The 14,189-nt window shown below is 54.4% G+C and overlaps 6 protein-coding genes across 6 annotated transcripts; 4 read left to right on the forward strand and 2 right to left on the reverse strand.

Annotated features, from left to right (window-relative positions):
* The first annotated feature begins 154 nt into the window (after positions 1-154).
* Positions 155-3,964, forward strand: HER10_EVM0013416 (tetratricopeptide). Its single transcript, XM_035482775.1, has 2 exons — positions 155-3,487; positions 3,544-3,964. The coding sequence occupies exons 1-2, from the start codon at positions 1,085-1,087 to the stop codon at positions 3,616-3,618; spliced, it is 2,478 nt and encodes an 825-aa protein (XP_035336757.1). The 5' UTR covers positions 155-1,084; the 3' UTR covers positions 3,619-3,964.
* Positions 3,965-5,010: 1,046 nt separating this feature from the next.
* HER10_EVM0007154 (uncharacterized protein) lies at positions 5,011-6,044 on the forward strand. Its single transcript, XM_035476720.1, has 3 exons — positions 5,011-5,171; positions 5,404-5,541; positions 5,605-6,044. The coding sequence occupies exons 1-3, from the start codon at positions 5,162-5,164 to the stop codon at positions 5,766-5,768; spliced, it is 312 nt and encodes a 103-aa protein (XP_035336195.1). The 5' UTR covers positions 5,011-5,161; the 3' UTR covers positions 5,769-6,044.
* A 15-nt stretch (positions 6,045-6,059) lies between these two features.
* On the reverse strand, positions 6,060-7,223 carry HER10_EVM0005666 (uncharacterized protein). The gene is made up of 2 exons (XM_035475272.1): positions 6,624-7,223; positions 6,060-6,486 (listed from the first exon to the last, which is right to left on the reverse strand). Exons 1-2 carry the CDS (start codon positions 6,806-6,808, stop codon positions 6,180-6,182), a joined length of 492 nt encoding a protein of 163 aa, XP_035336056.1. The 5' UTR covers positions 6,809-7,223; the 3' UTR covers positions 6,060-6,179.
* Positions 7,224-7,441: 218 nt separating this feature from the next.
* HER10_EVM0009436 (54S ribosomal protein L31) lies at positions 7,442-8,372 on the forward strand. Its single transcript, XM_035478922.1, has 2 exons — positions 7,442-7,994; positions 8,076-8,372. Exons 1-2 carry the CDS (start codon positions 7,715-7,717, stop codon positions 8,126-8,128), a joined length of 333 nt encoding a protein of 110 aa, XP_035336389.1. The 5' UTR covers positions 7,442-7,714; the 3' UTR covers positions 8,129-8,372.
* A 15-nt stretch (positions 8,373-8,387) lies between these two features.
* HER10_EVM0012226 (RNA recognition domain-containing protein) lies at positions 8,388-9,428 on the reverse strand. Its single transcript, XM_035481624.1, has 2 exons — positions 9,273-9,428; positions 8,388-9,160 (listed from the first exon to the last, which is right to left on the reverse strand). The coding sequence occupies exons 1-2, from the start codon at positions 9,336-9,338 to the stop codon at positions 8,654-8,656; spliced, it is 573 nt and encodes a 190-aa protein (XP_035336647.1). The 5' UTR covers positions 9,339-9,428; the 3' UTR covers positions 8,388-8,653.
* Positions 9,429-10,038: 610 nt separating this feature from the next.
* On the forward strand, positions 10,039-13,298 carry HER10_EVM0006164 (nuclear pore complex protein An-Nup82). The gene is made up of 2 exons (XM_035475757.1): positions 10,039-10,496; positions 10,556-13,298. Exons 1-2 carry the CDS (start codon positions 10,140-10,142, stop codon positions 12,878-12,880), a joined length of 2,682 nt encoding a protein of 893 aa, XP_035336100.1. The 5' UTR covers positions 10,039-10,139; the 3' UTR covers positions 12,881-13,298.
* The last annotated feature ends 891 nt before the right edge of the window (positions 13,299-14,189 follow it).

The raw sequence follows: 14,189 nt of genomic DNA on the forward strand, positions 1-14,189 counted from the left end.
GTCGCTGAGGTATCGTATGAGCCAATCAGCTTTGTAGTGTCACCACACCAAGCGCGACCTAAGGAAGGAAACGCCGCAGTCAGGTCAACACACCATCGTACAAACTGGGAGCAAGAGACGCTGACTGGACATGCACACAATGGCAAGCCGCAAGATGGCCTTGGATCTAGACCTAAAGTGACACCTTCACGACCATCTCTATCTCTCTCCCCTTCCCTCCTGCCATCCCACGCAGAGTGCACGGCTGATCTGGCCTGACGTCTGTTGATCTGACGAGCTACGGAGAATTCTCACTTCGCTCACTCTCAGTCTCGTCCGTCACCCGCCTCCCGCCTGGCTGTTTCCCTCTAGACAGCAACCCCCCATCATCCTCCCCTCCATCCTATTCACTTCCACTTCACTCGTTCCCTGGGGAGTCTTTTGCCGTGCCCATCTCGCTGCGTTCTCGTTGCGCCCGTTTTGCTTTCTTTTTGGTGCGCTCTGTTTAGTCAGTCAGATGGACCGCGAAGTTTGTCTTGTGTTGCTGCAAAGAGCACTTTGACTGAGTTCACTCGCTGCCCGCCTGTTGCCGAACCCAAACAACAATCCACGGGGACCCACCACGCAACGAACGCCTTCTTCGCTCCGACAGGCAACAATCCGCAAACTGCCCATTGAACCACTTCTACGACCTCACGAACCTCGCCGTCGCCTTTTGCAGCATTTACCGGTTCAATTCGACCTTGCACTTTCGCCTTCTGCTGCTCTTTAATTGTTAATCCTCAATCATCTGTCGACACCAACGCGCTTCCAGCACCCTTGCTGCTCTCGGCCTCAGGCTCTGCGCGAACGCCCACCTCGAAATTCACGGACGCAACTTTTTGCGCCTGCACAAAATCCTATACCCAAGCTCGACAGAGCCCGAACAACGCTTCCCGACCAAAGCTGCACGTCCAGTGCATCGGGACGCTACCGAGGACCGCGATTTCTAGCCTTCAAATTCAACAGTTGCTGCACCACCCGCGAGATCCCATGGCCATAAACTGCCGTGGACGTTAACCCTCCTCCACCGAACCGCCCACCTCTTTTCCAACACCCACCGAGAATGGCGCCCACGAGTGCCGCCATAACAGGGCTGCTGCGGCAGGTAGTGTACTACCATGTCGACAACAACGCCTACGAGAACGCCCTCTTTTTCGCCGAGAGGCTAAGCGCCCAAGATCCCAAGTCGAGCGAGTCTGCCCATCTCCTGGCTCTATGCCACCTCCGTCTCGGTGACCATCGAACTGCTTTCGAAGTCAGCAGGCCATCAGCTTCCCGTGGAACGAATCTGGGCGCTGCCTGGGTATTTGCGCACGCATGCGTCAAAATGGAACGATACAAAGACGGCATCAATGCCCTAGAAAAAGCACGAGAGAAATGGATCGGCAAGACGAACATGGGCAAGCACACCACCTCGACCCGCTCGCTCTACCCAGACGAAGCCGCGGTCCTGTGTCTGCTGGGCAAGCTATATCGAGCGTACGACGACAAGCGACGGGCAATCGAGTGTTTCGAGACTGCAGTGAGAGTCAACCCTTTCATGTGGGATGCCTTCCAGGCACTCAGCGACATGGGGGTAAAGTTGCGCGTACCAAACATTTTCCAGGTCACCGATCCGCTGGTTCATTGTTTTGAACAGGAGCAGGGAGTGTTGCCCCAGGAGCCAAAGGAGAGCTCGGCAAACTCCTTTGAGCCCAAACGGCCACCGATTCGATCAACAGCGGACTCATCTGACCCATTCAACCTCCATCGATCCTCCACATATCAGGATATGCCTTATAGTGCCAATCTCTTCTCCGCGGAAGCAGAGGAGAATGATTTCATGTCAAAAATCACAGCAGCAAGATCTAGGCTAGCCCCACCGTCCACGAGCAACGGTGAACTCGACCTCATGGAAACACCTACCGGGCCAGTTTCTATGCCAGAGGTCCCTACAATGCGTTCAGCTTTCAACGCTGCGGAGCCACCGCAAGCGCCGCCACGGAGGACAAGAACAGCCCAAGCCGTGGATCCCAGCCTTTTCGAAGCCCCACCGAAGGTCAGTTACAAACTAGGTGCCAAAAGAAGTACCAGAAGCCAAGACAAGGACTCAGTCGAGCTGCATTCCGACACTGGGACCGGAACTCTGCGGTCGACCATGGCACCCACGGAGCGGAAGAGGACGGTTTCGGGCCATCCGGTATCTAGGCAACACACGGAAGAAGCCAACGCACCTGCACAACGGAGAAGTGCCAGGCTTAACATGTTTAACAAACCCTCAATTGCTAAAGCGAATTCCGGTGCCGCTACCATCGGCGCCGCAGCAACTCGTGAGCTGAAGAAGGCTAGGCCCCAGATCTCACGGATAATGCGACCTGGCTCTAGTGGCTCCAGTGTTGGCAGGGTCGTGAGCGGCAATCGCAAGCCGGTTGAGGATGGTGGCATGGATGTTGATCATGCCGAGACCACCCGTGTGAGAGAGCCTCACGCGGTGCAGCACGCAGTACCGAAAGCTGCCTCACACGAACTCGACAACGTCAGAATCGAGGAAGCTTTGAGATGGGTCATGGAGCTGCTCAAGAAATTCGCCTCTGGGTACTACTCACTCAAAGCGTTCCGATGTCAGGAGGCGCTGCAATTCTATGCTTCCCTGCCAAGGAGCCAGCAAGATACACCTTGGGTGTTGGCGCAAATGGGCCGAGCGCATCACGAACAGGGTTCGTACAAAGACGCCGAGAAGTACTTCAGAAAGCTGCGTGTGGTGGCGCCGACGCGGATGGACGACATGGAAATCTACTCGACGATTCTGTGGCATCTCAAGCGGGAGACGGACTTGTCCTTCTTGGCTCACGAGCTGGTGGACGCCGACTGGACATCCCCTCAAGCCTGGTGCGCTCTCGGCAATGCTTGGTCATTGGCAAGGGAGCATGAAATGGCTTTGCGCTGCTTTAAGCGAGCGACGCAGCTGAACCCCAAGTTTGCATATGCCTTCACGCTTCAAGGCCACGAGCACGTCGCCAACGAAGAGTACGAAAAGGCTCTCAGCGCCTTCCGCAAGGCTGTCACGGCGGATCGACGTCACTACAACGCGTACTATGGCATTGGCCAGGTCTTTGAGAAACTCGGCAACTACGAAAAGGCCTACGTTCACTTTCACACGGCATCCGATATTAACCCGACCAATGCTGTCCTCATTTGCCGTATCGGAGCGATCCTGGAAAGGCAAAAGCAAATGATAGCCGCGCTGCAATTTTACACCAAAGCGACAGACCTGGCACCGCGTGCACCCATAGTACGGTACAAAAAAGCACGCGCACTGATGAGTCTGGGCAAGATAGATCTCGCGGAGAAAGAGTTGCTCATTCTGAAGGACGTGGCCCCTGATGAAGCCATGGTGCACTTCCTTCTTGGCAAGCTGTACAGAAGCCTGAATGAAAAGCAGATGGCGGTGCGCGCTTTCAGCAATGCTCTCGCTTTAGATCCAAAGGTAAGGTTACCCAGTCAAGACAGCAAAGCAGACATTTGAGCTAACAGTCTGAGTAGGCCAGTCAATCGATCAAGGACGCCATCGAGAGTATCGAGGATGACATGGGCATGGAAGACTCCATGATGACATAGGATGACAGGATAAAGAAAGTTGTCTTCGATTAAGGCTTTTTTTGCCCTACCGTACCGACAGGAGCGGAAGGGCGTCGACGATTGTGCGTGCGTTTTCTGTGGGGGGTGCGAGAATTGGCAACGAGCCCGGGTACCCACGACTTGACGAAAGCGAGTTTTGGCCAAGCTTTGAATTTGGGCATGGTATAACAGCACGATGATACGGATTCATGTTGCATGCTGCATGGCATCGGCGTTTAGGAAAGTAAAGCAGGGTTGCATATTGGCTTGCTTGGGGAGGGCTGAATGGGTGACCCTCTTGTATATTAGCGCCCTACGAGGCGTCGCAGTAGTGACTGATACGACAGATCGCTGGTCATGAAAAGTAATGCATCACCTAACTTTGATGGTCATTGCCCCTTGGTGCATGGTAATGGATAAAGCCCACAGAAAAGTAGGCGCGAGTGTCCTCATCATACCAGTTTCGTTACGTGACACGACCTGCCGACCAACTCAATCGGCAGATCACTCAGGTCTAACGTAATGATCCATGTCGCGTCAGATCTACCTTGGGCTTTAGAGGCCGGCCAGCTCATTACCAGGGGCGAATTGCGCCGTGAATCTAGCTTCCTGGGCTGTCAAAATCTTTTGAGAAAGGCCGTTACCCCAGATTATGAGTCGCAGATGGGACCTTTTCCTCGATCTGAATTTCCACGAGGTGCCCAAGTCATGTGAATCGGCAGAGGGGTTGATTTACGGGACTCCCCTTGCAATTGCATGAACACTTAGTGGCGGGGAGGAAACTGGAAAGTCGAGCCAATCAAAAATAAGTTTGGCTGACCAAAAAGAAACGTACCTTACCTAGGTAGGTAGAAAGCGAAAGCGGTCGGCAAATCGAGAGTGGCAATGGCAGAGTGCAGGAACTCAGGAAAAAGACCATTGGTGACGCGTGACCGCGACAATGGTTGAATGTCTGAAGTCTGAAGTGGAAAGAGAGCTCGGGCCAGTCAAAAGTCACCACAATTGCCTTGACCTCTGCTTTTGGCAACCATCACCCCCCCTGCTTTCGATGGCTCTTTCTGCTTGGCCCGGTCCCCTTGGGAAGTTGGGTCCTTCCCCCGACTAGAAAAAAAGAAGCCGTGCACGTTCCACCCCCACCCAGCAATGCGTGCAGCGTTCCATAACAAAAAAGCGCGCCTGTCAAAATAGCGCTCCGTTAAGCAACCATGTCAGCCAAAGAGCCCCGATTTCCCGGCGGAAAATAGAGGACAATTGCCCGTCTTTTTCAGAAATAAAGAGCACTCGCCAAATCGGGACTAGCTTACTGATCCCATCAACACCTGCCGCACCACACAATCAGTAACCATCCCCCCGGACTTGCAGCACCGCCTTATTTATTCTTTACCCCCCTCAGCTACCTCTTCTTCCCCCCATTCCCACTCTTCTCGTTTCCCACACCCAACGTATCCATCAACACCAACTTTCAACGTCATCAACGACACGTCTTTAACCAGACGCGCTTATCCCATCCACTTAAGCATCTACTTCAACAACCTCATTCACAATGACTGGACGTAAGTTGCATCTCTGTTTCACCTACTTGACCCTGCTCTTCGTCGCTGTGTCATGGCGCGTCCTGAGTGTGGCGTAACCCCGCGGTTTAATGGATGAGGATCCGTTGGCATGCGTCTCTGCTTTCAGAACGCGTCTCAACCTCATTCATCGCGGACACGCACATTCTGGTCACATCATGCCCTCTACTTTGGGTCTTGATTACTTCGTTGTCATGATACTAACGTCTTCCAGGCGGTAAGGGCGGCAAAGGCCTCGGAAAGGGTGGCGCCAAGCGTCACCGCAAGATTTTGCGTGACAACATTCAGGGTATTACCAAGCCCGCTATCCGCCGTCTCGCTCGTCGTGGTGGTGTCAAGCGTATTTCTGCCAGTAAGTTGACACAGCATCCTCTACCCTGCTCATCAAGAGTGTACTAACATATCCCCCTTCCAGTGATCTACGAGGAGACCCGTGGTGTCCTCAAGTCCTTCCTTGAGGGTGTCATCCGTGACGCCGTCACCTACACTGAGCACGCCAAGCGCAAGACCGTCACCTCCCTGGACGTTGTCTACGCCCTCAAGCGCCAGGGCCGCACCCTGTACGGTTTCGGTGGTTAAGCGTATCACTTCGATGGTTGCTTTGCCTTTTGCGCGACTCGGATGCCATGGCGCCGTGGTATCCAGGCTGCTGAAGGGCGAGCTTTCGTTGTGGATTCATTGGTCTTTTCAACGGTAATGGGGATATGGATACATCACGTTGATTTACGGCGTTTGGGAATCACGAGACTCTGGGAATGATAGTGCTCTCATGGCGTCGATAGGCAGACGCATTGTCTGAAATGGAACACCAACAAATATGGTGATTTGAACACAACGTACACCGTTATTCTGCCGTGATTAAATCGTGACGCGTGTCTTGTTTACGTGTTGTGAAGTGATCCACTCTGAATAATGCGAGTCTAGACTGCAACCTGCTGTAAACTATGACTCGCTTGGTCTACCTCGTCCACCCCATGGCTCCTCCAATGTCTAGAGATATTTCCTGCCCGCCGCCGCAACTCGTGACCTAAACACAGGGCTCTTGACTTCCATATTGACCCTGTAAAACGGACTCATGATGGCCTTGACCCAGTTCTCGTACACCTCTTGGAAGAAATTCTTGATGGCCTCCTCGGTCGCGGGGCTGGTGGGGTTGGCGCCGATGGCTGTCGACGAGCGCGAGGACGCCGTGGTGGAGGGCGCGGAGGGCTGGTGCAGGAGGAGGAATTTGACGTTGCCCGCCGTGACGAAACAGGAGACGTAGTTGTTGAAGAACTTGTCTACGATTTTGAGGTACCTGCATCGGGTGGAAGAAATGGTGTCAGCACGCTTGCGTCCATGTGTTTGCGTTATGTCGCCTTGCGTCGCGATGACTACGAGCGAGGTGAAGGGATATATGTTTGGTGTTGGGAGTTGAGGTGGGAACTTTTTTACATTTGCCCCTGCGCCCACTGTACTTCCTCCACAATATCCAAGCTGCTGTGCAGGATGAACTGGTTCAGGTGGCGGACCTGCTCGTTGAAGCGCGACTGGCCGTCGCCGCCTTGCTTTGAGGTGCCGAATTCGTATTCGAAGAGGGGGTTGTCTTGCGTGCCGACGATGGCGAAGTAGTATGACATTGTTGCGTCGTGTGAGCGCGCGGCGTTTCTTTCCTTCTATTTCTTGGTTCTGGTCTTGCGCTCTTGATTGTAAGATACTTTCTATCGCCGGCGCGGCATGCGTGGACGAGGGCTGCTTGTGGGAATCTGGCTTCGAAGGGGTTCGGGTTGCGCTTGTTCGGTTCGAGGATAGGTATGCGGCTTCACAAGGTTGTGTCGTCCAGAAATTAGAGCGCCTTAGTCGTGAAGTGAGGTAATATAGCGTTCGCCGGAATAAGGACAGGCGATCGTCGTGGGGGGTTGGGTATCTCAAGAATCGCTGGATCTTCGTATCGTGATGTTGCGCCTTTCTCTCTCTCACCGAGTTCCCGCTGCAGCACACCTCACCTTCCAGCGACAGAGAGGTAGCGAGTAGCGACAGCTAACACCTGGAAACCTTAGCGCAGGGCCCGCGGGGCGGGCTGGCGGGTCTGCAGGACGACAGTGGAGACTCCCTCCCGGGTCTGGCACCGTGGTCCATTGAGGTGGGAAATTCCGCACGAGCGCGCCCGGAGGCAAAGAGCCAACCAATTGAGCTCCCCGTTGCGTCTCCACTTTTGAATCGGCTTTCGTTGGTAGCTCCAAAATTTCCCTGGGAAGCGACTGCATCGAACGGTTTTGTTCGTCAATTGAAGGAGAGAGGCCGAAGCTCCTGAGCACCACAAGCGACGACGACTGAAACGACGACGGATTGCGAGACAGCACCAGATAAGACTGTCGTCTAGCGAAGGGATAGCCGCAACACCTGGGACATAGTCCATCCGAAATCCGAAGCGAATCGAACCACCGAACAGCCGTCCTTCACGAACAGAGGAAACATCGCGGCTCGACAATCTACGCTCTCCCTTCTTCCATCAGTCGACATACACGCGCATACACACATCCAAAATGTTCGGGGCCTTCCGCATGACATCCCCGCTCTCGAGCGGTCTCCTCTGGAAGATCCCGTGGCGGCTCTCCAAGTTCCAGAAGCGCCGCCACCGCGAGCGCCTCCGCGCCGTCGACGACGTGATTGCGACGGTGGACGCCGCGCTGGCCAAGAAGGGCGAGACGGTGGCCGCGCTGGAGCGGTGGAAGGCCGAGATGCCGACCGAGGCGGAGATGTTGCCGCGGGACAAGTATACCATGTTTGATCGCAAGGAGAAGAAGTACCGCAAGGGTATTCACAGTATGTTTTTCTCCTTCTTTTGTCTTTACTGAGCACCATCAAGTCAATGAGGGTATAAAGCTGACGATGTGTCTTTTGCAGAACTTCCCAAGTGGACGAGAGTTTCGCAGAGATTGAACCCGCCGGGTTACTAGACTGGAATATCAGAGGCACTGGGACTGGCCATATGGGCTGCGAGAAACTCGGGACGGAAAGAATGGCTTGTTGGGAGTTACGGCCCTTGTACGAATATGTACTCTACGCAACCCGAAGCTGAGGGAGGGGAGGGTGTCCAACGGACGGCTGCCGTTGCAGTGGACAGGAGCAGACAAAAAAGCTTCTCTGTATATTATAGCATCTGCTTTGGGGCTCATGAGACAAAAATCACAATCTGTACAGCTGCGTACGAAGAAGTGAAATGTGATATCAGCCAAAGACGCAAAATTCCAATCACGCACCCGAGTTTCTATCATTTCAACGTCCATGATTGTGTCATATTGGGGTATCGATTCCCAGAAGCCTGCCTAGTTATTGCGAAAGCATTGTTTCCCACCACCCAAAGTGTAGTCTCTCGTTCTCCTTTTGCGTCTCCCACGTTTCCTTTGCTTTTGATGCCGTCCTCTGTCGGACAAAGACGAGTTCCCCAGTGCTAAACATATCCGTACAAACTCACCCAACACTCATCGCGACTCCTCATACTCGCCCATCCGATCATCCCGATCCCTCTGCATCTGAATCGCCCTACCAAGCCCACCACGTCCCTCGTCAAAGTCCTCACGGTACTCATCACGCACCTGCCCACCGCTCTTGCCGCGACCGTACTGTCTCCCTTCCTCAAAACCCGGGTCGAGATCGGTGCGGATGACGCGCTCGTCGAGCTTGGTGCCGCCGATATACTTCATGCAATCGAGGGCGTCCTGGTGGGTGTAGTACTCGACGAAGCAGAAGCCGCAGGGGGTCTTGTTGAAGCGGTCGAGGCCCATGACGAGGCGCTTGATCTCGCCGCACTTTGAAAAGAGCTCGTAGACCTGCTCCTCGGTGGTGTAGAAGGAGAGGTTGCCGACGTAGAGCGTCGTCGCGTTGGCGAGGGGGTCCTCGGGGAGGGGCTCGTTCTTGGTGGCGGCCTCGTCTTCGGCGTCGCGGGCTTCGCGGGCGGCGTCGCGGTTGTCGTTTCTCCTGCGCTTGTTCTGCGAGGGGTTTTCCTGGATTAGCTACTGCTCTTTTGAGAGTTTGCTTGTTTCCTTGCTTGGACATTGGGAAGGACAGAAGGCTGGAGGGAAGCTGGTAGCTGATTCTCACCCGGTTGTGGTAGTATGCGCTCGGCCTGTCGAGGCGCTCTACTGTGTTTCTGTGCCGGACCTGCATTCTGAAGGTGTTGGGGGTTTGCGGTGGAGGACAATTGGTTCGTTGTCGGTCGTGTAAGTGGGAATTGAAGGTCGAAGGTCGAGAAACGGCACTTGCCTGGTTGCATGTCAAATCGAAAGGTACCAAGGTACCTCAGGCAGGTGCACCTTGCTGGGATTGGAATTCGAGGGTCTGTGCGCAGCAATTATATCACGTCGTTGCTTCAACGTCACTCGGTCAATTCATTTGACGACATTTCTAGAGAGAAGCTGCTCCATCCGGTCATGATTTTGGATTCAAATGAGAAGATTAGATAGCTTCAGCATATCTAAAAGTGGCAAAATACTAGTCCATGGCTAACTCCTAGACCTCAGAGATGCATCCACTGCCACAGGATCCCTCCTCTTTCATCCATGAAAACATTACAATACTCAGTATACCTTTTTTCAACAATTCCGAGGTCCTCGTTCTCTTGCTGCCAAGTCCATATCGTTTTCTTCCTCAGGCGGTGACCAAGGTAAGGTACCTTACCTCAGGTATGGGAAAGAAGACTTACATGGTCCGTTGTCTGGTCGATCTGATTGGTGCAGCGCAGATGCAGGCAGCGCCGGGAAAGCTCAAAGTGGGTCTCGGTGTGGCTGCTACCAGCAACCGCGTTTTTTGACCAAGAATTATGCTAGCAACAAGCTCACCCAGCAAACACCACTAAAAAAAAGTCAACGAACGACACTCGAGCTCGATTTGGCCTGCAGCACCCATCCGACCATCCAAAAGCCTGCAGAGAGCTCCCGATACACGACAGATTCGATTGAGAGGGACGCGATGCCCAAGGTCAAGAGCTATACGGCCCCGTGGCTCTCGCATGGACCCGGCCACAGCTTGTTCGCGCCCTCAAGCGATGCCTCCAACAAGGCGTTGAGCGCCCCGTCGCCCTACGGGTCTAAGAAGAAGAAGATCCAAGGTCCGAGGCGGACGATTGCGAGGCGAGGAACCGAGGTCTTTGTCGCTGTAGGCAAAGAATTGCGATGGGGCGATTTGGCATACCTGAAGGAGAAATGGTCGACAAAGCATGCGCACCGTCGCATGGGCAGCCGTGTCAAGCGGGAGGACTCGACACAATCATTTGACGACGATGCTATCCCCTCGACGGAAGAGGCGGCTACGGCTCAGGGTTTCAGGGTAGGTTTGGTCACAGTCATCAACAGGACGGGTAACCAGGATGCTAACAAGTCTTACAGACTATCAAGACATCTGTCGCAGACGACATCCGGCAGCTCGTCATCTCCCCAAACTCCGATTACCTCGCTATTCTTACGGCGCATACCGTTCACATTTGCGTGGTTCCCGATTCCGCCCATCTCACGGCCGAGGACACTGGACCTTTGCGACCCAAAATCTGGACACTGGGACCTACAACTCACGTCACCTCGCGATCCCCAGTGGCATCAGCTGTATGGCACCCACTCGGCGTCAAGGGATCTTGCCTTGTCACCGTAACGACCGATGCTATTGTGCGCGTCTGGGAGTTGTCACTGACCGATAGGTGGTCATTTGACTCTCCCACCCTGTCGATCGACTTGAAGAAGCTTGTGGATGGTACGACGCTGGACCAGGACTTCAGCGCCTCTACGGCTGCTACGAATGCCAGCTTCTCGCAGTACTCGCTGGAGATGCAGGTGGCCTCTGCTTGCTTTGCTGGCCGCGGCTCGGGAGGATGGAGCCCCATGACTCTCTGGGTTGCCATGAGAGAAGGCGACGTCTACGCATTGAGCCCTTTGCTGCCCCAGAAATGGGCACCGCCTCCTACTCTTATCCCATCGCTTTCGGTTTCCATCGTTTCCAAGGTGGCTGCCCTGGAGGATGACCCTGCTGTATCCGAAATGGACAAGCTTCTCGCCCAGCAGCAGCTCGAGTGGATGGGTGATTTGGATTCTCAGGAGCCCCAAATCCTCGACACAGCGCCCGGCGAAGAGACCGTGGAGGTCTACACACGCCCTTCCCGGCCGGGAGTTATCCCAAGATTGCAAGGCCCGTTCGAATTCGATGCCGATCCCGAAAGCGAGGATGTCGGTGACGGTCTTCTCACGGATTTGCTCGTAATCGGAAAGAAGGTGGACACTGACGACCTGATGATGGGCGAGGACGAAGACTTGGACTTTGACGAAGGTGACCAGGAGGGTCTTTCTCTCTCAGTCATCTGCCTCCTGTCTACCACCGGTCAAGTCCGCGTGTACTTGGACTTGGAGGGCGTCGAAGCACAATGGTTGCCCCCGCGAAACAAATCCAAGCTTGGACGCCTCTTGTCCGCCGCCGACCCACCTTCACTATTGACGTTCCAGTGCATCGACACCATGGCCACAACTGAAATGAACGACGACGCATGGCCGACGTTTTCATCGGATGTCATGTCACGCTACTCTCTTTTTGTCACCTCGCACGCTGGCGTCACCTTCCTTTCTCTATCTCCCTGGGTTTTCCGCCTCGAGGGTGAGCTCTCGGGCGAGTCGGAGGCGGGCTCTGACTTCCGTCTCGGTCTTCTTGTCAACGGGCAAAACTCTATTCGCGAGAGACTCTACAACCAATCTTCAAGCGATGTCAACGTGCCGCTCGCCGCATGTGCCGCCATCCGCGATCCGGATTTGGGATACTTCCTTCTCTCGGCCACCCCGTACGAGCCAATTGCCTTGACATTCGAGACGCCTGAGGACGACTTCTCGCCTGTCCGCCACGAAACGCCCTACGAAGAGAAGCCTACGACCATGGAACCATTGGACTTTTATGAGCCCCGTCCAGCTTTCCAGCCCTCGCACGCATTCGAGCAGCAATCCGACCTTCCTGAGCTGATTAACAGACTCCGTAGCTCACGCCACAAGACCATTCTAAATCAAGAGATCAGATTGTCTCCGGTCACGCTGCAGATCTTGACTGACGCCCATCGTGTCCTTGGTGAAGATACCTACCGGCTCGGCACAGCTGTGGCGGAGATTTTCCGCCGCTGCGCTACTCTTCAAGATGAGCTCAGGGATCAAATTAAGAAGGCGAACGAGGTCAAGGAGAAGATCGACAAGATTGCGGGCAACGACAAGGCGGGAGACGGTGAAAGTGACGACGTCCGATTCGAGAGACGTATCGCCGAGGCACAAGATCGGCAGAAACGACTCAACGAGAGACTAGAGGGCATCCGCAAGTATGTTGGCAAGGCAGCAACAAGGGAGCTCAGTGCCAAGGAGAGGGCATTCGTGGCAGAAGTCAAGAACATGGAGGCGAGCGTTCTAGGATCACCCTCGGACGACAGCCCGGGAGTGAAGCAGCAGAAGCAACTCAGGAAACGTGTGGAGGACGTGCAACGACTGAAGGACGAATTGGTGGCAGAAGTGGAACGGATACAGAAGCAGAGTGAGGACGGCAAGGGCGGGAGAGATTCATCGTCTTCGGTATCGGAGCTCAAGATCCCGACAGAGATCCGCAAGGCCAAGCTGCAGCAAGTCATGTCCCTCCTCTCACGGGAGACGGCTCTGGTTGAGGCTGTGACATCGCGCCTGGAGCGTCTCCAGACGCAGTAAGATGGAGTCGACGTAGACAGGGTGGGATGACAGGACACTGAGCGGCAGTTACTTCAAGCCTCGTCCTGCTTGGTGCCTAAGAGCGACACAAGGGCGTTCATCGCAATGTTCATTGAACCTTGGGAGCACGATGGATGCATGTTGGCGAATGGTCGGATGCGCCAATCGGTTCGAGAGCAGGTGCGGGGCGTAAGGCGATACAAGAACAATGGAGGACCACGGACATGTTTCGAGAATTGGGAGCGCACAACCATAGCATGATTTGAGGTTGGATCAAAGAGGCGTTACCATCTGACTCGGGCAAAGATTGTCTTCGAGGCCGTCTAGTGCCCGTTAACAGTATCTTGGTACCGCCGTTGGGCAAGGAAGATGCCGGGGTTCTGGATGTTATCACATAGCCTTGAACATGGATGTCGTCAAACGAAGAAGAGGATATTGGTCTCATTTTGAATCAAGGTATCGTCGAGGTTACCTAAGTAGCTACTGATGCTTGTGGGTCGAAGTATCGTCCAATCAACACGTGATCGTCACAGACAGCCTCACTTACACAGGTGTATCTGGGCATTTCGCCTATCAGACACTGAGGATTTTTCATCTGCATCACTTTGTGCCCAGTATCACAAGGGCTGGGTGCCCGACCGGTCTTGTGTAAACGAAATCGCCGTCAGAACACGAGAATCCGAGGCACCTTATCCAGGAGTTCGGAACAGCGTCTCAAGGCATTGGAAAGTTGGGTAACGAGGCCACAACCTCTTGACCCGTCGGGTACGTGGGCATTCGGATATCGTGGCCCTCTGTAGCACCCGAAGACGGTAGAGCCCGCCTCCCGTCTCATCTGCCCTCGTGGGCGGCGAAGCTTGCATGCAGCAGCGAGCGTCACTTTTCAAGCTCCGCCCGGAAGAAGAATGAGACATGGTTACGGTTGCTTTTCCCACGTTCCACTTTCCGCTTCGCGCGCAGCATGGACGCCCATCATGTCTACTTACCCTTTTGTGCGATCGTACCTCCCTAGTGTCTGGTTATCCCTGTCTTTTCGAATACACTGCCCTGCTTTGCCTGCCAGCAACATTCGCAAGGTCCAATCGTTCGCTGCATGGGCTGGGACGAGGCGCACATTTGACAGGGTCATTCCTCGCACGTCCACTTCAGCGAGTCCCCAACTTCAGACGAAGCCGAAAGACAATAGGCGAAAGGTCTGACATTGTCCTGGGGTCGCTCATTCCGACGTCTATACACACGACCACGTAGTAGCACTCGCAAAACCCAATGTTCCTTTCTTTGTTTCGTTTCGTCCCCCCAGAGCTCTGTG

Source organism: Colletotrichum scovillei, assembly GCF_011075155.1.
Source record: "Colletotrichum scovillei strain TJNH1 chromosome Unknown Contig00003, whole genome shotgun sequence".
NCBI classification, from domain to species: domain Eukaryota; kingdom Fungi; phylum Ascomycota; class Sordariomycetes; order Glomerellales; family Glomerellaceae; genus Colletotrichum; species Colletotrichum scovillei.